General features: G+C 43.0%; 1 protein-coding gene across 2 annotated transcripts; it reads right to left on the reverse strand.

Annotated features, from left to right (window-relative positions):
- Positions 1-6944: 6944 nt before the first annotated feature.
- On the reverse strand, positions 6945-23355 carry LOC125455125 (barrier-to-autointegration factor). 2 transcript variants are annotated; one of them, XM_048536768.1, is made up of 4 exons: positions 22584-22608; positions 21792-21969; positions 11203-11346; positions 6945-7091 (listed from the first exon to the last, which is right to left on the reverse strand). In XM_048536768.1, exons 3-4 carry the CDS (start codon positions 11326-11328, stop codon positions 6945-6947), a joined length of 273 nt encoding a protein of 90 aa, XP_048392725.1. In that variant the 5' UTR covers positions 11329-11346; positions 21792-21969; positions 22584-22608. The 2 variants fall into 2 exon arrangements, with proteins under 2 accessions (XP_048392725.1, XP_048392726.1); XM_048536769.1 differs by lacking the exons at positions 21792-21969; positions 22584-22608 and adding an exon at positions 23325-23355.
- Positions 23356-27556: the final 4201 nt, after the last annotated feature.

Here is a 27556-nt window from a genome sequence, read left to right on the forward strand (position 1 = left end):
CTTGTGTGCCTGTTGAAAATTTTCTGGTACTTGTGGAATTTTACTGACTTAAGGGCACATCCATGAGTTGAGCAGAAATTCACAAGACAACTGACTAATAATTTGTGTGCATTATTATTTATACCATTGATTCAGTCAATATGGGATCTAATGCTTCCTTTACCTCATTGCAAGTTGTTTGCTGGTTTATACTTGTAAAATGTTACATAACTCGTGCAAGGTATTCAAACTTCAGTTGAAAGAAGAATCTGCAGTTGGAAATACATATCTCCTGTAAATGCTTAAATAAATTTATTTTTTTGTGTACAACTTAAAGCTTTACCTATCTAAAGCACAACAGTTGATTCATTCTTTTCTTTTATTGCTGCTGTTAAACCTTTGAGTAGAAAGGTGAAACTTTCTCATTTGATGGGCTTGTCGTGGAAATCATTAAATATTTCAAGATAACGAGGTGTGAAGCTGGATGAACACAGCAGGCCAAGCAGCATCAGAGGAGCAGGAAAGCTGACATTTCGGGTCAGGGCCCTCCTTCAGAAATGGGGGAGGGGAAGGGGGGCCCTGAAATAAAAAGGGGGCAGCAGTGATAGAAGGTAGATAGTGGAGCAGATAAGTGGAGAAAAAACGGACAGTCAAGGAGGTGAGGATGAAGCTAGAAAAGGTGTGTGTAAGTAGGGAGTTGGGATGGGGGTTGGTCATTGAGGGGGGAGGGGTGGGTAGGTGGGAGGGAAGATGGACAGGTTAAGGTCATGGGGACGGGGGAGGTGCGGTTGCTGGTTTTGGTATGAGGTCAAGGGTGGGGAGATTTTGAAGCTTGTAAAGTCCATATCGCGAGCATTGGGTTGTAGGGTTCCAAGGCAGCATATAAGGTGCTGTTCATTTTCCAGTGGCATCGTTGTGACACTGGAGGAGGCCCAGGATGGTCATGTCGTCCATGTAGTGGGAGGGGGAGTTGGCGATTTGCGATTAGGTGGGTTGTTGTTTGTCGCGAACCGAGCATAGGTGATTCACAAAGCAGTCTCTGAGCCTCTGCTTGGTCTCCTCTACATTGGGAGGCCACATTGAGAATTGCCGATGCGATAGACGACATTAGCGGATGTGCAGGTGAACATCTGTTAAATGGCCAGGCGCCAACTCTCTTGACACCTACCACCCCCTCGATCATGACCCCACCCTCACCACCAAAACATCAACTCCCAGACCATTTATAACCTTATCACCTCAGGTGATGTCCCACCCACAGGCTCCAACCACATCATTTCCCAATCCTGCACCGCCCATTTCTGTCTCCTTCCCAAAATCCATAACGGGTCGACTAGGGCAGTTGGGTTTATCTCTGCCTGCTCCTGCTCCATACTTATCTCCACTTATCTCAACTCCATTTTCTCCCCCGGTCCAGGAATTCCCCACCTACATCCGGAACACCACTCATGTCCCCCCGCTGCCTCCAAAACTTCCGATTCCCTGGATCTCAACACCTATCTTCACCATGGATGTCCAATCCCACTATACCTGCATTCCTATGCAGATGGCCGAAAAGCCCTCCACTTCCTCTCTCGCAGGCCTGACCAGTCCCACTCCATTGACATCCTTATCTGCTGAATTGAACTCATTCTTACCCTTAACTTGTCCTTCAACTCCTCCCACTTCCTACAGATGGAAGGAGTCACCATGGGTACCCACATGGGCCCAAGCTATGCCTGCCTCTTTGTAGGATACGTGAAACAGTCCCTCTTCCGCAGCTACACTGGCACTAACCCCATCTCTTCCTCCGTTACATCGATGACTGATTCAGTGCCGCCTCGTGCTCCCACAAGGAGCTCAAATAGTTCATCCACTTTACTAACACCTTCCATCCCAACCTTAAGTTCACATAGATCATTTCTGATACCTCTCTCTCCTTCCTGGACCCATTGTTTCTGCCTACTCCTGCCCTGCAAAACCCAAATCTTCCTATCTCGACTCAACCATTTTTCCCCTGGTCCAGTCCCTGCCCACTTACATTTGGGATTCCTCTGACACTTTATGCCAGTTGTAGCATTTCCAGTTCGTGGGCTGCACCTGCCTCCTCTGTACCATGGATGTTGAGTCCCACTACACATGTATCCCCCACTAGCATATTCTTGGGGCTCTACATTTGCTGGAACAAAGACCTGAACCATCCCCAACTACTACTACCACCATTACCACCCTCCCCTCGGCCGAGCTCGTACTCACCATGGTCGACTTCTCTTTTAACGTTCATTTCTTTCAGGTCAGAGGGGTGGCTACGGATACCCACAGGGGCATGTTATGCCTCTTTGTGGGATAAGTGGAATATTCCTTGTTCGAGTCCTGACCCACTACTTTTTCTCAGATACATCAATGATATCATTGGTGCTGCTTCCCTCTCTCCAGAATTGGTAAGGTTTATCAATTTCCACCCACACTCGTTTTCACCTGGTCCATCTCCGACTCATCCCTTACCTTCTTTGACATCTGTTTCCATTTCTGCAGATAGGCTGGCCACTGCTAATCGCTATAAACCCACCAACTCTGTTACCTTGACTATACATTCTAACACCCTACTTCCTGTAAAGGGTCTATTCTATTCTCCCACTTCCTCCTCTGTCGCATCTGTTCCAATGATGCCAACTTTGACAAGGGAGCCTCTGAAGTGTCCACCTTCTTCCTAAACTGAGCATTCCCCAGGACTGTGGTTGACAGGGCCTTCAACCGGGTCCAACCTACCTCCTGATTTTCAGCCCTCACCCTTCTTCCCTTCTGCAACAGTGACAGGGTTCCCCTTAATCTTACCTACAATCCCACCAGCGTCCACATCCAAAGGATCATTAATTGTCACTTCCAGCATGATGCCATGACCAGACACTATTCTTTTCCCTCCCTTGTCCACCACCTGCAGGTACTGTTCCCTCCAAGACACCCTGGTCCACTTTTCCTTCACTGCCAGCACCCCCCACAGTCCCATGTCACCTTCCCGGACAACCACATAAGGTGTAACACCTGCTTATTTACCTCCTCCCTCAATATCCAAGGGCCCAAACAAAGCATGAAGCAAGGCTTTACCTGTACTTCACACAATCTAGTCTACTGTATTCGCTGCTCACAATGTGGCCTCCTCTACATTGGGAAGCAAAGCGTGGACTGGGTGACCGCTTCACAGAGCCACCTACTTTCTGCCTGCAAAAAAGAAGCTGAGCTTCCAGTTGTCTACCACCTCAACACCCTCCCCGTTCCCTGGTCAACATTTTTCTTGGGCTTGCTGCAGTGAAGCTCAGTGCAAGCTACAACCACATCTCATTTTCCACTTGGGGACCATGCAGGCTTCTGGACTGTATCATGTTCAATAACTTTAGGGCTTGAATTTTGCCATGGTTTTGCCCCTATCCCTATACCTCAGGTCATGGTATCACATAGTCTGCTATTACATACCATCCCTTGTTAGCCACTAACAGTCCCTATTAATAACAATTCACCCTTCTAGCCAAATCGTTATCTACTCCTTTGTCTGCCCAACTGTTCTTCTCTCTTCAAGGTTTTGAAAATGATTTGTAGCTTGGGTTGTTGATGTGTATATGCAATGGCAAGGTATGTGGACATATCAACAGGACACCTATGTGATCACATATCAGGATTAACTGCAGAAGCTGTAATGCAAAGACTAGAATGGACAGCCTCTCAGTATCCAGCCAAAACTATGGATCTGCGACATAGATGACACCTCTGTCATTCTCAAATGCTGTAAACTGGAGGAATCCCATCTACTCAAACATCATCCTCAACGGCATAAAATTCACCAGGGAAGAGAAGAACCACAGACTTCCCTTCCTGAATGTAATGACTGAATGTAAGGACAACTGTGAGCTCCAGACCAGCATACACTGGAGGGCCACCCATACGGATCAGCTACTCAAATGCAACAGCAATAATCCCAATATCCACAAACGGAGCTCCATCAAAACACTGTTGAAGTTAGCTGCAATGCTGTACAAAACTAAGGAACAACACCTATACATCTTTAGAAACAGTTACCTGAAAATCGTAGTCGCCAACACCTATTGTGCTGACAACCGAGCATAACATGTCCAGAGACACTAGTCACCCTACCGTACGTTTAAGGCATATCTGAAATGACCAGAATTAGTATGCCCCCGAGAAATCATGGTAGCCCACAAACTGATTGCTACTGATGAGAATAAAGGATCGGATAAACACAACTAACAGAACCAATGTTATTTATAAGATACCATGCAAAGACTGCCAAAAACATTACATAGAGCAAACTAGAAACAACACTAGCCATCAGGATTCATGAACACCAACCAGCTATAAAGGGATGTGAACAACTCACTCATTTCAAGTTACATGGACAAAGAGGGACATTAATTTGACTGGGACAGAGTAGCCATCCTAGTACAAGCCAACCAGAGACACATATGAGAATCCCTGAAGTCCTGGCACTCAAACCAGAACTCCATTAACAAACCTGTAGAGCTGGACCCCACATACCAAACACTAAGAAGCAAATCTGGAAGAGATGCCAACCACCCCAAAAAACCAACACACATAAATAGCATGTGGGACAGAATGCTGATGTTTCACGGGAGGTGCACTGATGATGTTACCTAGTATGGTGACAAAATGTTTGCAAACAACCTTACCAGTGCACTGAGCAAGTCAACAACCATGTTCTTCACTCTCTTTGGATTCTATTCCCAACTATCATTTACTCCTCCTCCTATCTTCTCCCCCCACCCTTTCTTCTGCACCCTAACCAACACTTACCGAGCTACCATCAGTTCTGAGGAAGGGTCACTGGCCCCAAAACGTTAACTCTGATTTCTCACCATAGATGCTGCCAGACTTGCTGAGCTTTTCCAGCAATTTCTGTTTTTGCTTCTGATTTACAGCATCTGCAGTTCTTGGTTTAACTTTGCTAAATAAAAACAAACTAGCCTACAGTTCCTGGGGTTCTCTTAGCCATCTTAATCAGAAAAGAATACAATATTTGCAATTTTGTAGTCATCTGGTGCTACCTCTTAGTATAAGGAAGATTGGAAAATCAACTTTAAGAATAGACACCTATGCAAAACCGTGTGTTTAACAGTTTTATACTCTTCCAGCTACTTCCTCTTTCACCATGACCTGAACATCATCATCTTTGGTAAAGACATAAGCAAAGTATTAACTTAGTACCTCAGTCATGCTCCATGTATTAAATCCCCTTAATCCCCACTTCTATATGCCTGTTGAAGACTTTGGATTCCCTTTGTTACCTGCTCTTTTTTTCTCCTACGCTTTGTAATTCTCTTGTTGGTTTTTTTTCAGTTCCCCACTGAATCTTTATCTCACATATATTATCCACCTCACATCTTTCCTTTAATTTCTATCTCTTATCATGCCAGACACACTATTTGTTTGTCCTACCTTTTCTCCTGATAGTTCAAGTGTAGTCAAGCTATATTCCTACTTCACTTTTAAAGCTCTTTCTTTGTTCAGTTATAAATTCGCCTGCTAATTTTTGATTCCAGTTTATCTGAACCAGATGTGTTCTTACCCCATTAAAGTTGGCTTTTCCTTATTTAATTATTCTTGCTCTGGATTCCTATTTACCCTTGCTTCCAAATCCAACCTAAGCCTTGAGGTACAATGATCAATCTTTACTAAAGGTTGAGATTTTTATCTCCACACCCCTGCTATAATTGCTCTCAAATTGTTGCAATTCTGTAATATCCTTATAAATTTGTTCCTTTCAAGAGATGAAAGTGGCTGAGAACAAATGTCTGAATTTTTGTGACAGAGAATCATATAACATTGTAAAATATTTGATTTTAGTAATCAAATGTTTTAAGGCCACTTCTAACGGGTGGAATTATTGGACTTCAAGTGGGTAGAAACATTACTTTTCCCCTTTTATTTACTTTCTATTACTACTAAGACTGTGGACTGATATATTGATATAAAATCACCGAAATAACTTCCTTCAGTCCAGCATTCAATTTAGTTAGTGCATGTCAACAGGATGAAGTCCAGACAGTGTCCTTGTTGGATTATTTACATGTGAAGCAAAAGACTGTGGCAGGGCTTCACGATCTATTTTAACTCCACAGCAATTAGGGATGAACAACAAATACTGGTGTTTTCAGTGATGTCTACATCCAACCAGCAAATATATATAATAACAATTCAACATGGTGTCAATGCAACCATTGACAATTTTTGAGGATTTATTCCAGATGACCTAAACAAACACAGATCCAGAGATTCAGTACTCTAATTTAACAAACACAATACAATTATTGCAAGAAACTCCTTTTAATTGGTAAACATGAACAGATGGTAACGTGCTATGTCAGCAAGAGTGGAGAGTGCAGAACTCTTGAATATGCACATTTAGACAAACTCAAATCACTATAACAATCTTGGCTCCGTGGATTCATTGAAAAACCAATGATTTGGAAAACCTTAATGTTAGATGCAAGTTAGAATGAAATTTAAAGCAATTTAAACCCTTCTTGCATCAGCTTCTTGTGGAGTAAGAATTCTGTCTGTAAACCTTTAAAATACATTAATGGTGCTCAAAAGTCAATACTTTACATTAGAAAACAAATGTTCATTTAGTATCTAATTTTTCCTTTGATTTTTGTTAAACATTACTAGTTTTGTGCCTTTTTTAGCACTAGACTTTTTGCCTTCTCATGACAGTGAGGGAACACATTAAGTTTGATCATAACCATTTACTGCAGTCTGTATCGGAGGATTAACATTACATGTAAAATTGATTAACCTATAAAACAATTATTTTCAACCGGATTTTAAGTTGTGAAATTTGCATACATTTAAGATAAACTTCACATGTTTAGGCAAGTATGGGAAAATGTATGTTAGTCTGTAATACTTATTTAAGACAGACTAATTAAGCTGGATGCTTTCGATAAAAATGTTAGTTACAGGAAGGCATTGCACCATTCTTGTAAACAGGTGGCACATTGTCCAGCTTGTTTGGTGTTGGCCCCACAGATGTCTTTCAACCAATCTTTAAACAATTCATCATCCTTTTTCAAAACAAGGAACTGGCCTAGTAATACGTATGCCTAAAACAAGAGAAAAAATTGTAAATTTCTTTCAGTAAGCACATTAATGTTTGATTTATAGAGAACGTCTGTGGTCTGTGTGAAAAGTGAACACAAATACCAACGCTTATCAAACACTGCTACTGCAGATTGCATTAACACCGTCATCATGAAGTTGCCTTTCCAGAAAGGTTTTTTGCATATTCAGCACAGAAACAAGCCCAACAGGGATATGACAGCGTTTGTAGTCACAAAGCTCCCTCCACTATCTTCATATGTCCCAATCCTCATCCTATCTTTAAATGGATCAATGCTATTCAGTTTACCACTCCTTGTGCTTCCAAGTTCCACATTAGCCACTCTGGGTAAAGAGGTTTCCCCTGAATTCACAACCTAATTTATTCATTACTTATATTTCTTGTCCCACATTTTGCTCTTGCAAGTGAAAACATTTTCTCTATGTCTACCATAATCTTAACTTTTCTCTACGTAGAAATTCCCACGTAATTTTTAAATCACTATAATCAATCTTCACTTTTCTAGAGAAAAGAGCTCGGAGGCAAGAATAAGATGATAGCCTTCTGGGAATGGATGCAGGGTAGCCTAATCAATCCAATGAGTAGAAAGATGGTTGCCTACTGGACCCAATTGTTCTCACCTACCCTTAGTTGTTAAGGTTGAAATTTAAAATGAAACTTCTAAAACATACATCCTCATCATACTATCCAAATGACTAACCTGTCTCTTGGGAGTGAGTTAGTTGTGTGGTCCTGGCTGTTGCCAATAATACATGAAATGATGCAAGTCTTTCCTGTCCAATTGCTCTTTGAGATTTGTGAGCCTCTCCAAGTCTGACCTTTTGACTATTTGCTCTCTTAATTGTTCCTGGAACTGTACATTTAGCCTAAAATTTTGGCATTTCCTCCCTAAAACTTCTTTGCCTCTCTTTTCTTCTATTAAGTTAATCTAACTCTTTGACCCAGCCATTGATCACCTTTCCTAATATCTCCTATGTAGCTTTGGGTTAAGTTTTGTTCAATCACGGAGTCTGGGGTCATTCCAGCAGTTTTACAGAATACCTTCTTCCGTCTATCATCCAATTTTCACTTGGTCTCTCCAGTGTAGAAAAGAATGCATATTGACCAGTGAATGCAATATACAAAATTGAAAATATTTCAAGTAAATCACTGTTTCACCTGGAAGGAGGGTTTGCAACTCTGTACTCTAGTAAAAGAGGAACTAAAAGGACATGTGTTCCATTAGAAATAACATTAATGTTGAGTGATGGAAGAGTGGGTTGAGTAGGGGGATCAATTCCAAATTTTGAAAGGTCAGAGGAAAATTGTTTGGTTATTATACCTTGCTAGTGGTGACAGAACGAGCATACAATAATCTAATGAATGTGGGACGGAAGGTTGATTCTGGGAAGATGGGGAAGAGTTGATGCAAAAAGTGTGGATTAGTGTGGCAGATATGGTTGAATGCCCTGCCACCCACAGAAGAGGGAAGTTCTTGGCTAAAGAAACATTGGTGTTGGCAGTAGCTTTGTAAAAACAGAACCAGTGGAGACGAAACAAAAGGGTGTGTATGATATAGTGTTCTTACAGGGTGTTATGGGAATCAGTACACTTGCAAAGAACACTGGTTAATAGTGGGAGATTGTGGTCATTGTATCTACCATGGTAACTGATCTCATTTCATCTGGTGACCTCACTCCCACTGCTTCCAATCTGATAGTCCCCTGCCCCACATAGATCACTTCTACCTCCTTAATGAAATCTACAAAAAGGACTGTCCAGGCAGACCCATTGTTTCAGCCTGCTCCTGACCCATAGAACTCATCTCTTCCTATCCTGACTCAGTCTTCTCTCCTCTGGTCCAATCCTTGCCCACATTCATTCATGATTTCTCTGATGCCTTACGCCAGTTTCAAAACTTCCAGTTTGCACGTTCTAGTCGCCTCCTCTTTACCATGGATGTGCAATCCCATTACATGTCCATTCCCCACCATGAGTGTCTTAGGGCTCTCCACTTCTTCCTGGAGTTAAAGACCTGAACCGTCTTCACCCATGAGCACCCTCTTCCTCTTGGCCGAGCTCGTTCTCACCCTCAACATCTTCTCTTTTAATACCTCTCATTTTCCTCAGGTCAGAAGAGTGGCCATGGGTACCTGCATGGCCCCAATTATGCCTGTCTCTTTATGGGGTATGTAGAACATTCCTTGTTCCAGTCCTATTTCAGCCGATAATATCATCAGTGCTGCTTCCCTCTCTTGTCTGGAATTGGAAAAGTATATTGATTTTGCTTCCAATTTCCACCCTGTTCTCACTTTCATCTGGTCTATCTCTGACTCCTCCCCTCCCTTCACTTCCTTGACGACATCTATGTTTCCATTTCTGGGGATAGACTGGCCACTAATATCCATTATAAACCCACTGACTCCCACAGCTACCTGGACTACACATCCCCCCATCCTGTTTCCTGTAAAAACTCCATCCCATTCTCTCAGTTCCTCTGTCTCCGTCACATATGTTCAGATGAGGCCAACTTTGACAAAGGAGCCTGTGTAATGTCCATCACTTTCCTCAAACGAGGATTCCCCAGAACCATTGTCAATGGGGCCCTCAACCGGATCTGACCATCAGGTCATCAGATGCCACTCTGCCACCTCTAGCTAGATGCCACCACCAGACACACATTGCCCTCCCCTCTCTTGTCCGTTTTTGCAGGGACTGTTCCCTCTGGGACACCCTGGTCCACTCCTCCTTCACCTCCAACAGCCCCCACAACCCCATGGCACCTTGTCCTGCAACAGGCAAAGGTGCAATACCTACCCATTTACTTCCTCCCTCCCCAGTATCCAAGGGCCCAAACATACCTTCCAGGTGAAGCAGCACTTTACTTGCACTTTCCAGAATCTAGACCACAATCGCTGTTCACAATGTGGTCTCCTCTACATTGGGGAAACAAAGCATAGTTTGGGTGACAACTTTACAGAACATCTACGTTCTGCTCACAAAATAGATCCTGAGCTACCTATTACCTGCCACTTTAACACACCACCCAATTCTCTGGCCAACATCTCTGCCTCTGGCTTGTTGCAATGTTCCAGCGAAGCTCAACACAAGCTGGAAGAACAACACCTCATTTTCCACTTGGGGACCCTGCAGCCCTCCAGACTCAATATCAAGTTCAATAATTTTACGGGCTAAATTCTCCCACGTTCTAACCCCACAACCCCACATACATCAGGCCTTGTTATCGCATAGTCTGCAATTACACACCACCTAGTCTTAGTTACTAACAGTCCCCATTAACAACTGCTCACCCTCCTAGCCAGATTGTTTGTCCTTTATCTATCCAACTGCTTTTCTCTCTCTTTGGGCTCTATCCTCATTTACCTCCTATCCTATCTCCGTCCCTATTTTCTGCATATAAACTGATATTTTCTCAGCTACCATCAGTTCTGAGGAAGGGTCACCATCCAAAACATTAATTCTGATTTTCTCTTCACAGATGCTGCCAGACCTGCTGAGCTTTTCCAGCAACTTCTGTTTTTGTTACTAGTTAATAGTCTATGCACAGAAGTGATAGAGGTTCAGAAACCAAAGAATCTGGGATGAACTAGGGCAAAGGTAATGAATTTCCAGATGGAGACTAAAAGGTAGATACATTAATATGCCAGAGAAAGAATGAGGAAAGCAGAGTCAAGGCTAAAGCACTGAATGATCTATATACCCCACAAACAAAGGCAAAGTCAGAGCCAGTGTGAATTTCATTGCAACACCTTTTATTTGGAAGATGTGAGTGGAACCAGTGGAGATATTTTCAATAAAAACACATGTTCAGCTAAGTAGAGGGGTACTGGAGGTTGAGGATTGATTGATCCCCTATTTAATAAAGTGGAGAGGCCGCAGGTTGACCTGGTTTGGGGTGGGAATTTGGAAGCGTTGGAGTTTATCATGAAGTGAAATTTTGGGCCAGGAATGTGGCAACTACAGTCTTTACATCTAAATTGCAAAGCGTGCAGTTATAGCAAATTTTAAGCAAGTTCAGAGGCTAGGTCCTACTGCATCACTTAGACATTTAATTTCCAAGATGTCTATATGGCATTCTTCTATTGGTTTGTTACCTTATCAAAGCCTTGCTCTTCCAGTTTTCTTCCAAGTGTTTTTCCAATACCAGCCAGGGAAGAAACTGACTTATTCCCCATTGGTTCGGAAACAAAATTCCTGTGCTTGTGAGACGTTGAAATCATGTTTTCTAGCTGCTAAATCTGTTGGTAACAGTAGGCAAAAGTCATACTTGGTTATCTGGAGAAGCTGTACAAGTTTTAAATAGCAATAAGCCTGTCTCAATTCAAATTATTTTACAAATAGAAAATTGTAGATTGATTTGCAGGGCCTAGGAAGAGGATCATCCTGGGAATCCTGCAGCACGTACAGGTAGGGTGGGATTGTTGGGGCCAATCAGGGAGACCCTGAGAATACTGTTCAAGAGAGAGTTAGGACGGGAATTGGGGTTGTTGTAAAAGTTGAAGGGTCAGTTTGGAGGGCAAAGGAATGTGTTGCTTCAGGGGGAGCCTTTGGCTCCATTGGAACCATCCAGTAGGTGCAAGGGGCCCAATAAGGAGAGACTGCTAATGGCATGCATTCATGCCTGCTGAAGTTAACTTGGCATTTTGCCTACATAACTTGACACCCAACTGTCACTGGCTAAACACCCACTGCATTAGGCCTTTAATCAGACACCAGGCTGGAAGGTCATTCTCAACCTTCCTATGGAGGGCAGGGTGCTGGGATGGTAGGGTGAGTAGGGAGAGAATTGGGTGCCAGGGGTAGAATGCTAACTGGGTAGGGGTTAGAGTGCCAGGTGGATACAGTGCACCTGGTAATGTAAATGATGCAATGTTGAAAGGGGCTAGAAAAAGAGTCCAGAACAGAGCAGGGAGAGTAGGTGTTGGGTCCAGCACATGGAGGGGTCATTGGTCAGATCATGATCTTGGGAGTGTGAGCGGTCCTGGAGAGGTGCACTTGGCGTGGAAGGTGAAGTAGGTATGGGGCCTGAGTAGTTACTCAGGAATAGATTATTCAAGATAGTGCAGGACTGATTCAAAAGCAGGCAGCCAAGCTTTTAAAACTAAAATGTATTCCCCGTTATTCCTCAAGGCATAGAATACAGGCGCTGAGAAGTATGTTGGAGCAATATAGAATGTTGGTTAGGCCAAAACTGGAGTACTTTATGCAGTTTGGTTGCCACAAGGATGTAACTGAACTGGAGAAAGTGCAGATGAGATTGAACAGTCTGTTTCCCAGGATGGAGAGACCATACGGGCTGGGTTATTTTCCCTTGGGGTTGAGAAAGCTGAGAAGGGGATACCCTGAATGAAATTAGGTTGAAACATTAAGGGTGTCAAAGGCACAATATTTACTTGAAGTAGAGGTACTTCAATATCCATGGCAGGAGGGGCTTGGTAGCGCCAATACTGAATAAGCTACCTAAGTCCTGGAGGAACACAGCTACCCCAGCAATTGTCCTAGGTTGTAAATGAACCAAAGAAATGGGGAAAAAAACCCTACTTAACCTCACCTTCAGCAATCTACCCAACAGATGCTTCTGCACCTGACTGTAATGGTAGTAGTGGTTACCACTCAGTTATTTTGTAGATAAGAGCCCTGTGTAAGCTTATGAGCATTTAAGTAGAATTGATACAAAAAAAATCAAACAGTTCAAAACTGGGCATCCATGAAACACCAGAAATCATCATCATCATCAGCAGAATTGTATTCAACCATAATCTATAACCTTAATGTCCCAGCGTATTCCTCAATCTACCATTACCACGAAGGCAGGAAGTAACCCATGTTTGAGGAATGCAGGATAGCATATCACAAACAGCACCAAGCATACACAAAAATTAGCTGATGAATTGACAACATAGGCATACATGCACACTGAACAGTGAAAGCAGCATGACATATATACAGTTAAGTGATTCCGCAACCAATAAATAAGACCTAAGTTCTGCAGTCCTGCCACACTCTATCATGAATGATATTGGATAATTAACAACTAACCATAGGAGGAGGCTCTACAAGTATCTTCAACAATGATGGAGGAGTCCAACAATCAGTGTAAATGACAAGAATGAAGCACTTGCAACCACCTGCAGCCTTCTTCTGAGGCCTCTACATCCTAGATGCCATTTCTCTGCCCAATATGGTTCACTCCACATGATATCAACAAATAGCTAAGGGATTGCAGGCAGGAAAGGCTTAGTCCATGAAAACATCCTGTGACAGTTGCAATACTGAAGATCTATGCTCCAGAACTGCCTGTGCCCCTAACTGAGCTGTTCCAGTATAGCTAAAACACTGGAATTAATCTGACATAATAAAATGTGAGGCTGGATGAACACAGCAGGCCAAGCAGCATCTCGGGAGCACTGCTGTGTTCATCCAGCCTCACATTTTATTATCTTGGATTCTCCAGCATCTGCAGTTCCCATTATCAATTAATCTGACGATGTGCATGGATGCCAGGCTACGCCCTGTCCACTATAAAATTAATCTCGCCAAATACTACTCCATCTGACTACTCTCGATCATTTGCAAAGTGATAGATAGTGTGACATTATGCCGCATTTACACTCCAATAATGTACTCACCAATGTGAGCCACTCAGCTCCTGACATCATTTCAGCTGTCCATGTTTCATATGGACCCGAGCCACTCAGCTCCTGACGTCATTTCAGCTGTCCATGTTTCATATGGACCTTTCCCACTTCATAAAGTCAGAAACGGAGATATTCACTGATGATTGCACATTGTTCAGTACCATTCACAAAAACTCAAATACTAAAGTATTCAGTGTCCGTATGTAACAAGACTTAAACAACATGCAGGGTTGGATTGATAAATGTAAGTGACATTTAGACCATAAAAATTCCAGGCAATGGCTGTTGTCAACCTAATCTAATTAACTCCCCTTGACATCACCACTGCTCTGTTTCCCACAATTAACATCCTGGGATTTCTCACTGACCAGATTTGGAACTGGACCAGCCGTATAAATACTGTGGCTACAAGAGCAGCTAAGAGGCTGGGAGCCCCCTAATCCTCAATCTGTCCATCTACAAGGCTCAAGTCGTAAGTGTGATGTAATGGTCTCCAGCTGCTTGGATGAATGCAGTTCCCAACATTCAAGAAGCTTGACATGACCCAGGACAAAGCAGCTTTGATCAGTACGATATCCACCATCTTCAACATTTACACCCAATGCACAGTGGTATCAGTGGACTGCAGCAACATGCCAAAACACCTTCAACAACACATTGCAAACACCCAGCCCCTACCATACAGAAGGATAAGGACAGCAAACAGACAGACACCACTTCTTATAAGATCCCCTCCAAGCAATGGACCTGCGCTTGATTGTATCAGTTTCTTCACTGTCACTGGGTGAAAAACTTACAATTCCCTTCTTAACAGCACTGTGGGCATACTTACACCAAACTGACTTCATTGTTCAAGAAGGCAACTACATCAACTTCTCACAGGCAATTACAGATGGGCAATAGATTAAATCTTTGCCAGTAATGCACAGTTTATGAAAGAATACTTTTTTAAAAAAAAGTTGTTGCTCACAATGCTATCCATCCTATATTGGGAAGGCCAAAAGCAAATTGGATAATTGCTTATATATGACCTCTGTTCATGGAACATAGAATGGTACAGCACAGGAACAGGGCCTTCGGCTCATGATGTTACGCCAAACGTGACGCCAAATTAAAGTAATCCCTTCTGCCTGCCCTTGTTTCAAATCTTTCCATTCTCTGCATATTCATCTGCCTATGTAAAAGTCTCTGTTGTATCTGCATCCACCACCAATCCTGGCAGCATGTTCCAAACCACCACCACCACCACAACCACCATTTCAACTCTGGGAAAACAATTCTGACTGTCAACCTTCTATATGAAACTCATAATTTTATAGGCTTCTACCAATTCTCCCCTTAGACTCTGCCGCTCCAGAAAAAAACAACCCAAGTTTTTCTAGCCTCTCCTTATAGTTCATGCCCTCTAATCCAGGCAGCATTCTGGTCAACCTGTTCTGCATCCTCTGCAACCAATGTCTTATAAAGCAACAACATAACATCCTGAGTCTCAATTCTCAATAAAGACAAGCATGCCATACACCTTGTTCACCATTCTATCTACTTGCATGGCCATTTTCAGGGAGCTATGCACTTGAACTCGAGATCCCTCTATACATCGATGCCTCTCAGGGTCCTGCCATTCACTCTATACTTTTCCTTATCATTCGATGTCCCAAGTGCAGCACCTCACACTTACACGGATTAAACTCCATCTGCCATTTCTCCGCCCATATCTGCAACTATATCCCCTGTATCCTTTGGCAACCTTCTACACTATCCATGACTTCACCAGTCTTTGTATTGCCTGCAAAATTACAAAGCCACCCTCCTATATTTTTATCTAAGTCATTTATAAATATCGTAAACAGCAGAGTCCCAGTACGGATTCCTACGGAACATCATTAGTCACGAGCCTCTAGCCTAAAAAATAACTTTCCACCACTACCCTCTGCTTTCTATGAGCAAGCCATTTATGAATCCAAATGACCGAGTCACCATGGATTCCATGCATCTTAATCTTCTGGATGAGACTACCATGAGGCACCATGGTCGAAAGCCTTGCTACAATCCAAGTAGACAACATCAACTGCTCTATCCTCAACGATCACATTTGTCACCTCCTCGAAAAATTCAATCAAGTTAGTAAGACATGACCTGCCATGCATAAAGCCATGCTGACTGTCCCTAATTAGGCCATGCATTTCCAAATGCACGAAAATCCTATCCGTAAGAATTCTCTCCAATAGCTTTCCAACCACAGGTGTAAGACTCACCAGTCAAATAGTTTCCTGTACTATCCCTATTCCCCAGGAATAACATTAGCTACTCGCCAGTCCTCCGAGACCTCTCCATGGCTAGCAAGGGTACAAAGATCTTGGTCAAAGCCACAGCAACCTCCTCTCTTCCGCTTCTCAATAACCTGGGGTAGATAACATTGGGCCCTGGGGACTTATCCACTTTAATGCTCTTCAAGAGGCCTAAAACCATTTCTTTTTGATCTCAAAATGCCCTAGCATATTAGCATGCTCCTCACAAATTTCACTATCTTCCATATCCTTCTCCTAGGTGAATACTGACACCAAGTGTTAATTTAGGATCTTACCCACATTCCCTGCCTCCAAGCACAAGTTCCCTCCCTTATCCGTGAGTGGTCCTACCTTCTCCCTAGTTATCTTCTTGATATTAATATATGTATAGAAAGCCTTGGGATTCTCTTTAACCCTACTTGCCACGGTCATTTCATGGCCCCTTCTTGGTCTTCTAATTCCCTGAGTGAGTTCTTTCCTGCTTTCTTTATATTCCTCGGCCCTGTCTGATTTTAGCTTCCTAAACCTTATATATACTTCCTTTTCACTTTTCACTAAATACATAATGTCCCTCATTATCTAAGAGTCACTTACCTTGTCATCCTCCTCACTGGAACATGCTGCTCCTGAATTCTCATCAACAGGTCTTTAAACAATTCCCACATCAAATGTCGACATGTCTGATAACAGCTCCTCCCAATTAATATTCCCTAGCTCCTGCCTAATACTGACATAATTTGCCCTCCCCAAATTTAGTACATTGCCACAATATCCTGACTTATCCTTATTCATAGCTATCTTAAAACTTAAGTAGTGATCACCATTTCCAAACTTCTCTCCCACTGAAAAGTCAATCACCTGGCCAGGCTCATTAGCCAGTACCAGGTTCAATATAGCCCCTCCTCTAGTCAGGCTACCCATACTGTTTCAAGCCACCCTCTTGGACGTACTTAAATTCTACATCATCTAAGCTTCATGTTCCAAGGGAGTATCAGTCAATAAGCTCAACTGCCTTACCTTTAACACTCCTTGCAGTGATATAAACACACTTCAGGCTATTATTACCATTGTGTTCATTTACCTGTTGCTGCCAGTCCTTTCTTTCTGATTTACTGGTTCTAACGTGTACCTTCCCCTCAATCCCTCCACTTGCTGATGTAATGCTCTGGTTCCCAGCCCCCTGCCACTCTAGTTTAGACCCTCCTGAGTAGGACTGCAAGAATATTTGTTCCTCTCCCGTTGAGGTGCAACCTGTCCCTCTTGTACAAGTCATCCCTGTCCAGAGATTCAGTCATAAGTATGACCTGGAGCTTCAGCTTCCAGTCATTTTTATTTCTAGTCATGCTGATTTCTCATTCTTCAACATCTCAGTGTTCCAATAAAATTCAATGCAAGCTTGAACAACACTCATCATTTCATTCAGCACTTTACAGTCTTTTGTACTTAACTGTTTCAGGCCAAAATGTCAGGTCTTATATTTTTTCTGTAAATTTCAGTTTTAATGTTTTGCTTTCAATTTTTGTTGTTTTCAGGTGGTACTTGTTGATTATTCTGCCATTCAGACCTCCAGTAGACATGTTTCCTCCTTAATGTCTGTCATTACTACCTCCTTTGGCATTGCACAACCAACCTTTTCTGTACCCCACACAACCATAAACATTTGTTTTCTCTTCCTTGGATCACTGCCCTTTTATTTGCTTAATACTACTACTTTTCCAACTTTTTTGAGTTCTGAATAAAGTTGATCAACCTGAAATATTAGTTCTCTTTCTCTTTTCATAGATGCAAAGTGTTTTCTGCGTTTTTCTGTTTTTTTTATTTCAGATTTCTAGGATCCCCAAGACTTTGCTTCTATACTACTGATTCAGATAAATTGTGATCTGGCTTATAGTGCCATGTTATGCACATATAGTAAATAAACTCAAGATATGTTTGTGGGTGGCCCATTACAAGTAACATCACAGCGAAAACAGGTTAGGTTAATCACTAACTCAAGAAAGGTTCACGAATAATGGGTGCTGACCACAGGGGAAACAAAACCACAATCATTAGAGCTGAGTTGACTTGCTGTCAGTTACTGTATAGTATCCAATTCTAATCCTCACTTCTGGTAATGGTTATTGGAGCTTCTTTAAAGAGTGCAGAAGAACAGTTGAGCCTCTCAGTTATATTTATAAGTTTGGAATTATTGGCATTGGTCAAAAGTAGACATGTACCGCATGCGGTCAAATTTTTAAATTTACTGAATGACTGAATACTGTGCTTTTGATCAGATATTTGAAATGATGGCAAATATTGTTGGACTGAAGCACAAGTTTATAAAGTAAAACTTGGAAGAATTGTAAAGTGTTACAAGGACAGTCCAGAACTTCAAAAGGACAGACAAATTGGTGGGGTGGGCAGATAGGTGGTTTCTACGCAGTTAAGTGTGAAGTGATGCATTTTGGTCAGAAAAATATTGGAAGACAATATAAAATAAGAACGCAGTTCTAAGCAGCATGCAGGAGTAGAGGAACCTGGGTGTGTATACACATGCAAGTGAAAGTAGCAGGACAGGTAGATATAGACAGGTGATATCCAAGGGGAGGCAATGGCTTAGTGGTATTATTGCTGGACTGTTAATCCAGGGACCCAGATAATGTTCTGAGAACCCGGGTTCAAATCCTGCAATGGCAGATGGTGGAATCTGAATTCACTAAAACATATCAGGAATTAAGAGTCTAAAGATGCCCATGAATCAATTGTCAGGAAAATCCATCTGGTTCACTAGTGTCCTTTAGGGAAGAAAACTGCCATCCCTACCTGATCTGGCCTACATGTGACTCCAGACCCACAGCAATGTGGTTGATTCTTCACTGCCCTCTGGGCAATTAGGGATGGACAATAAATGCTGCCTAACCAGTGATGTCCTCATCCCGTTAATGATCTTTTTAAAAAATTCAACTTAAGTGGGATGCTTAGCTAGAATACTGTATACAGTTCTGGGGAGAACATTACAGGAAGGATGTGAACATATTGGAGAAAATGCAAAAGCAGTTTACAAGAATGATTCCAAAGATGAAGAATTTCAGTTATGAGGATAGACTGAAGAAGTTGGAACTGTTCTCATTGGAAAGAAGGCCTACAGAAGATCTGATCGAGATTTTTTCAGTATGATAGGCAGACTGGATACAGTAGACAAGGTGAAACTGTTCCAACTCTTACAAGGACAGAACATAAGTTTAAAGAGATCTGCAAAAGAAGCAAAAGTGAGGTGAAGAAAATTGTTCTTCTTCAGCTAGTAAGGAATGCACTGCCTGGAAGTGTGGTGGAGTGAGTTTAATCAAGGAACCCAATAGGGCATTGGATGAATAGTCGGTATAAGTACCGTGCAAGAGTATGGGAAAGAAGCAGGACATTGGGGCTAGGTAATGATATTCATTTACTTAGCCAGTAAAAGCACATTGGGCCAAATAGCCTCCTTCTGTGCCTTAACACTTCTGTGATATATAGGCTAACAGTCAGGTGAGATGATAGGTAATGTTTTCCCACAGATTGCTTTCCTTGGAAACAGACCATCTGATGAGACCATTAAATTTGGTTTTACTACACTTGAAAATTTCCTGGAGGAGGACAGAATTGAGGTGTGTCAGAGATTTGGAAGTCAATTAAATTCTCTTGCACTTATTTCAGGGATTCATTGCTTATTTGTTGTTGATCAAGTTGACAAGAAAACGTATCAGATTCTTCTACAGTTCATTTGATAGTACCCTCAATCTCAGTCAGAAAGTTGTCGGCTCGAGTCCAAGTCAGGACTTAAGCATTCCAGTACAGCATTGAAGGAGTGCTGTACTGTCAAAGTACCATGTTTCAAATAAATATCAGAAATGAACCCTATTTTCAAGAGCCAATGTTTATTTATCAAAATAAAACATGATTACATTTCTGCGCATAACACATTTTGTTCAACACAATAATTACAGTACTAAATTTAATTTGCTGTAAAGGACTTTGGGGTATCCTGTAGTTATGAAAAGTGCTATATAATGCAAGATTTTTTGTTCTCCACAATTGGGCCTCTTTCATTCTCTCTCACACACAAATGGCAGTATGTGAAATTGCACTGCACATTTATTATTGTTGCATACAAAGGTAAGGGGGCATTTTCAATATGGCAACCTGTAATCAGTGCAGTGCTCTGTACAATTAGTTACAATATATATTAATGATGAGTATGGCAGAAATGAATGTACACAGGCAGTCCCTAAGTTATGAATGGGCTCCATTCATGAGGGTCCGTTTGTATATTGATTTGTACACAAGTCAGAACACAATGTGGGACAACGAAGTAGCTATTTATAAATATAGTAAACGTTCTTATGTCAGGTCTTTAATATTACACCCCTATATGAGAAGACATTCATAAGTGTGATGTTCATTAATTGGGACCCCCAGTATAGCCAAATTTGTGAATAGTAAATAGGGAGGGTGACACAAAGAATCTATCAAGCAATATAAAAAGGTTAAGTGAGAGGATGAAAACTTGGCAGATGAAATATAATATGGAAAAATGTGAGGATATGCACTTTAGCAAGAAGAATGTAAGAGGTGAATATTATTTCATAGATCACAGAATCTCTACAGTGTGGAAACAAGCCCTTTAGCCCAATAAGTCCACACGGCGCTCAGAGCAACCACCCAAACCCAGCCCCTATAACCCACCTAATCTACACATCACTGAACACTATGGGCAGGTTAGCATTGCCGATCAACCTAGCGTGCACATCTTTGGGCTGTGGGAGGAAACCAGAGCATCTAGAGGAAATCACACAGACACAGGGAGAACGTGCAAACTCCACACAGGCAGTCACCTGAAGGTGGAACTGAACCTGGGTCCCTGGCACTGTGAGGCAGCAGTGCTAACCACTGTGCCACGATGCCACCCCTTAAAGAATTAAATAAGGAAAGACTGCAGCGAGATTTGGGTTCCTTGTTCATGAATCACAAAAAGCTAGTATTCAAGTTCAGAGATAGTAGGAACTGCCGATGCTGGAGTCTGAGATAACAAGGTGTGGAACTGGAGGAACACAGCAGGCCAGGCAGCATCAGAGGAGCAGGAAAGCTGACATTTTGGGTCCGGACCTTTCTTTAGGAGAAGAGAACAAAGTAGGAAGATGGAGTGAGGGATTATCAGACCAACAATGATTATGTTGGATGGGAGAGCAGACTCATGGGCCAAAATGGCCTACTTCTGCTTTTGTGTCTTTTTGTCTTAGCACTTGTTATGTTGTGTAAATAGAAACTCAAGAGAAAATCAAGAGCTATAATCTCTTGTTGGAGGTGGTGGAAGATAATACATTTCTTGTGTGGTCTAGTTCAGCAGAAGTCCCTAATTTTAATTTTCTATCATTATTCAAGAGAAAAAGAGAAGGGCAGAAATGTGAAAACAGAACAGGTAAGGTTCAGGGTCCAATCAACTATAATGGGGAAGATCTTGATTTAGAAGGAAGATATATCAGAAGCACTGGTATGGAACACTGCATCATCAAAACAGATACAGCAAAGATGTCAAATGGAATGGCATCCTTCTAGGAAGCTTCATATGAGAAAGTGTAGTCAAGGGAGCAGTGCGAGTGGACTGTTCTTTAATTGTCCCATTACTTCCTTCTGCTTTGCATCATCACCTCTTATGTTATTTAATGTCTCCAGTCTTTGACCCCATCACGGACCATCCCTTTTGTTTTTAAATCCTCTCCCTGTATCCCCCTCTGTACTCACCTATTGAAAGCTGTTACATCACGGAGTTCTTCCAGTTCCCATGAAAGGATAATTAAAATATTTCTGTCACCAAATGTACTTCCAGGTCTGTTGAACTTTTTCTGTGTTTATACCATCCCACTAAATCTCTCTTGTGCCCTCTCTGCAACCTTCATGTTCTTCCTAAAGGGATGTACACCTAAAATCAAAGATGTTAGAAAGGTCTTTTATCGATGTGTTGTCTGCTATGTAAGCAAATAAAAAGACAAGAACAGGTTTTATGAAACAAATTGGTGGTAAGGCTAATAAAGTCAGACTTCTTGGTGGGGAGCAGTAAAATCTCTAAACAGGATGAATCAGAAATGGTAATGTAACAATTAGAAGACATCTGGTATAACATATAAAGAAGTAAGGCAGGTTCTTTGTTCACATACTATTTCATATAGAGCATTATTACAAATCTCAACATAATTGCTTTGTATACTCATTTGCAGCAAAACAAAGCAACGTGACAATACTTACAACCCTAGTATCACCAGTTGTTTATTCATAACCACTTTCAAAGTAATTGAAACATAATTTGAACCAATAGTTCCTGTCACCAAAGTTGCATCCAGAGATTATTCAAATATTTTGCCTAAGATCAGTTCTTATCAGTTCAATATCTGACTTACTGTATTTGTGGACTATACATTAAATTCTACAGGTGCTCTTGCGGCACAGTGGTAGTATTTCTCTCTGAGCCAGGAGGCTTGGCTTTAAGTCCTACCTGCTTCAGAGGTGTGTAATAACAGATTGATTAAAAGTACCTACAACCGGATATAGAACTGTATACGTCATCTCCCACATTTAAGTCTGATAGCAAAGTGTCCCACTCAAACGAACGAAAGAACATGCCACCAGTAGATCCGAATTTGTAACGATCAAAATGAGCAACAAAAGCAAAGCACGGCAGCTGCTGAGTGAAAATAATAATTACATCAAATGGCTCATTTAAAGTACTTCAATGTCTGCAATCGTTTCTCGCTGCCTCGTTTCAGCAGGGCTTTGATCCATGTGGTTCGATGGATTAATTTATTATCCAATTGCCCAAGTGCACCGACCGGCAGATTAAATACACCTAATCCTGTGTTAAAATCAGCCTGAATTTAATTTTTATTTCAGTTAATTTCCGTGGGAAATGTTTCTGAACTGACAGTAAGTTTCTGAACTGGGAACGGCCACAGCATAAAGATTTACCAGACAGGGCTGTTGCTTGCTACTCTGCCCCTCTCTCCTCCCTCACTCACACCCTCCCGCCCCTCTTGCTTCAGATCCTCCTTTTACCAATGCTCCTCTTACACCCTCCCCTCCCTTCTCTCTTTCCAACCTCTCGTCTTTAATTGCTGTGTTGTCACATTCGCCTTCTTCCCCGCCCCCAACTTCTTCATTGCCTCTGTTCCTCTGACGCCTAGGATCTCGGCGATGGGCGGCGGATCCTCCGCTTTCCCGTTGGGGTGCTGGGAGGACGACGAGAGCTGGCAGACGATCAGGGCCGGATGCGGTAACACTCACCATATGGCACCAACGGCGCCGCCTGCTCTGGGTCCTCGCGCTTGCCGCCTAACTGCCGCTGCCAAACGAGGCTTGGCTACTTTCCCATCTCGGCGTCGCGCGAAGGCACATGGTTCCCGCCAAAACCGCCGCCGCGTGCTCGCAGCGGTCTCCCCGAAGAAGTCGCCATCTTTGCAGCAGTCTTGGTGAGAACAAAAAAAATGGGATTGAGAAGAAATTAGATGTTTGTTGTCCAACTTTAACACAGGTACCTGCTGTTGATTGAAAAGTTATCCATCTTAGATTCTGTGACCCTTTCCAGGCCTAGAACCAATCCTCCTGCCTTGGCTATCCCCCCAACTCTGAGCCATGAGCTCTCCCTGGAATTCTCCTTCCCAAACCTTCCGTATCAGTTTTACTTAAACTTTATATGACCTGCTGAACCAGGTAACTGCTCTATAGAGATATTGTTAGGATATTGCTTACAACTTTCCATCCCCTTCCCTTCTCACCCCTTCTCCGTCTCAGTCCTATATCCTCACTCACTGTCCCTTTTTCTCTCCCTATGTCTCGCCCCTCTTCATTTCTGCTGCTCACTTTCCCAATACTTCACTTACATCCACCCATTCTTTCTCCCTTTCCAACCTTCCTTCTTTAATTTCTTCATTTGTCCACATTTGCCTCCATTTTTCCACCACCACTTTCTGCATTGTCCCTAATATCCCTTTCTTAAATATAAGTAAAATACTGCCCATGCTGGAAATCTGAAAACAAAACCAAGATGCTGAAGAAACCTGGCAGATCTGGCAGCACCTGTAGAGAGAGAAGCAGCTTGACTGAAGCAAGATAACTTATTCAGAACTGCAAAGGTTGTAAAACTGTTTTTAGCAACACCACTGTCATAAACTGTGAGCACCTTTATTGTCTGTTTAACTTGCTCTGCATACCCCCTTGTCTACTTCAGAAAAGCTGCCTAACCTGTTGAGTACTTCCAGCCCTTTTGTTTTTAACCACTTGCTTAGAATAGATGTAATTTTCAAAAAAAAATGATTATACTCCTGAAGCAATTTGGAATGTCCTTCTGAAAGTGTATTGGAGGCATATTCAATTCAGGCATCCAGATGGGAATTAGATGATTATTTGAAATGGAGTGATCATCCAAAATGCCAAATTACCCCTGCGCATGTGCAGATGAGGCATATGAGGCCAGATGGTCACATTGGGCAGCTTGTGTCTGCACTTGTGCTGTTGACATCACTGGGCTGGGGATACAAGGGATGCAGAGGTAAAGGCCGGGGGTGAGAAAACATAACTTCCCCTACAGGCAGTGTCTGTGGAGCAGATCTCCTCAGCCTTTGCTGTCATCGTGCCAACTTGTCTGGAGAGGGCCCTTTCTGGAACAAGTGACCCTATCCAACAACGTCCTCATTCAAGTTTGTGTTAATGCTGAAGGATAGCTGCTAGAATAGTGCTATCCTTTAGCTGCCCTTCAAAGGCCTTAGAATATGATCACCGTTATTCACACTTGGTCCAGGACATGATTCACAGCTCTAAATGCTGATTCCTCATCATGTATTACACACACTCCCAGCAATGCCGTACTTGAGACTGGCTACTAATTTTCATTGCTTTCAAATGACATTGGTTACTCTTTGTGCATACATGTTATTTTGTGCCATCCAGAGTTGGCATTTGCAGCAATCATAGCCTATCTGAAAAGGAATAATATTCAAGGTTCAGGGGATAAGGCACAACAATGGTCTGAAATGAATTGCTTCTTCAGAGAGTTGGGGCAGATACTTACTTAAATGTTGTTAGAATGCTTCTTACCTAATTTATGTATTTTTTTCTTGGAGCAAGATTCATCATTTTTAATCAATGAAAAATATGTTCTAAAACTTTTTGGTAATCACATAATACATGGGTAATGAAGTGGAACAACACATCACCTTTGACAAGAGTATATTTTGATAGGTTGTGTATGTGGTATTATTCCTTCAAATATTTATATCACAACTAATGAAGAAATATTGATGAAAGATTGGTGAATCTGACATTCCTGCTGCTGACTTTTGAAATAATATATCCTGTATGCAAGATGGACTACAGCAACTCACAAAGCCTCCTTCACCTTCTAAAAAGACAACAACGGCTGATGTAAGGAAACACCATCACCTGAAATTTCCCCTCTCAACCAAACTCTGTCTTGACCTGGAACTACGTTGACATTCTTTCACTGTCACTGAGTCAACTACCTTGAATTTCTTAACTGCACTACAAATAAACATACAACAAATGGATGGCAGTGTTTAAAGGTGGCTGACCGTATGAAGGGTAATTAGTTGTAGATGAGCAATACAATCTGGCGGTGCTAGTGATGCTCACCATCCCATGAATTATTTAATGCAAAGATTCCATACAACAATTTTGAAGTGGTGCAAGGGAATTCTCCTTGCTGACTATTCAATACTAATTCTTCAAACAACATCACAAAACAGAAACCTGGTCATAATGTCCTTGTTTGTGTAATCTTGCCCTACGCAAATTGGCTGCTGTGAAGTCTATAATAAAATGTGAGGCTGGATGAACACAGCAGGCCAAGCAGCATCTCAGGAGCACAAAAGCTGACGTTTCGGGCCTAGACCCTTCATCAGAGAGGGGGATGGGGGGAGGGAACTGGAATAAATAGGGAGAGAGGGGGAGGCGGACCGAAGATAGAGAGTAAAGAAGATAGGTGGAGAGAGTGTAGGTGGGGAGGTAGGGAGGGGATAGGTCAGTCCAGGGAAGACGGACAGGTCAAGGAGGTGGGATGAGGTTAGTAGGTAGCTGGGGGTGCGGCTTGGGGTGGGAGGAAGGGATGGGTGAGAGGAAGAACCGGTTAGGGAGGCAGAGACAGGTTGGACTGGTTTTGGGATGCAGTGGGTGGGGGGGAAGAGCTGGGCTGGTTGTGTGGTGCAGTGGGGGGAGGGGATGCACTGGGCTGGTTTAGGGATGCAGTTGGGGACGGGGAGATTTTGAAACTGGTGAAGTCCACATTGATACCATATGGCTGCAGGGTTCCCAGGCGGAATATGAGTTGCTGTTCCTGCAACCTTCGGGTGGCATCATTGTGGCAGTGCAGGAGGCCCATGATGGACATGTCATCAAGAGAATGGGAGGGGGAGTGGAAATGGTTTGCGACTGGGAGGTGCAGTTGTTTGTTGCGAACTGAGCGGAGGTGTTCTGCAAAGCGGTCCCCAAGCCTCCGCTTGGTTTCCCCAATGTAGAGGAAGCCGCACCGGGTACAGTGGATGCAGTATACCACATTGGCAGATGTGCAGGTGAACCTCTGCTTAATGTGGAATGTCATCTTGGGGCCTGGGATGGGGGTGAGGGAGGAGGTGTGGGGACAAGTGTAGCATTTCCTGCGGTTGCAGGGGAAGGTGCCGGGTGTGGTGGGGTTGGAGGGCAGTGTGGAGCGAACAAGGGAGTCACGGAGAGAGTGGTCTCTCCGGAAAGCAGACAGGGGAGGGGATGGAAAAATGTCTTGGGTGGTGGGGTCGGATTGTAAATGGCGGAAGTGTCGGAGGATAATGCGTTGTATCCGGAGGTTGGTAGGGTGGTGTGTGAGAACGAGGGGGATCCTCTTGGGGCGGTTGTGGCGGGGGCGGGGTGTGAGGGATGTGTCGCGGGAAATGCGGGAGACGCGGTCAAGGGCGTTCTCAATCACCGTGGGGGGAAAGTTGCGGTCCTTAAAGAACTTGGACATCTGGGATGTGCGGGAGTGGAATGTCTTATCGTGGGAGCAGATGCGGCGGAGGCGGAGGAATTGGGAATAGGGGATGGAATTTTTGCAGGAGGGTGGGTGGGAGGAGGTGTATTCTAGGTAGCTGTGGGAGTCGGTGGGCTTGAAATGGACATCAGTTACAAGCTGGTTGCCTGAGATGGAGACTGAGAGGTCCAGGAAGTTGAGGGATGTGCTGGAGATGGCCCAGGTGAACTGAAGGTTGGGGTGGAAGGTGTTGGTGAAGTGGATGAACTGTTCGAGCTCCTCTGGGGAGCAAGAGGCAGCGCCGATACAGTCATCAATGTACCGGAGGAAGAGGTGGGGTTTGGGGCCTGTGTAGGTGCGGAAGAGGGACTGTTCCACGTAACCTACAAAGAGGCAGGCATAGCTGGGTCCATGCGGGTGCCCATGGCCACCCCCTTAGTCTGTAGGAAGTGGGAGGAGTCAAAAGAGAAGTTGTTGAGTGTGAGGACGAGTTCAGCTAGGC

The sequence above is a fragment of the Stegostoma tigrinum genome, chromosome 9, assembly GCF_030684315.1.
Source record: "Stegostoma tigrinum isolate sSteTig4 chromosome 9, sSteTig4.hap1, whole genome shotgun sequence".
NCBI classification, from domain to species: Eukaryota; Metazoa; Chordata; class Chondrichthyes; order Orectolobiformes; family Stegostomatidae; genus Stegostoma; species Stegostoma tigrinum.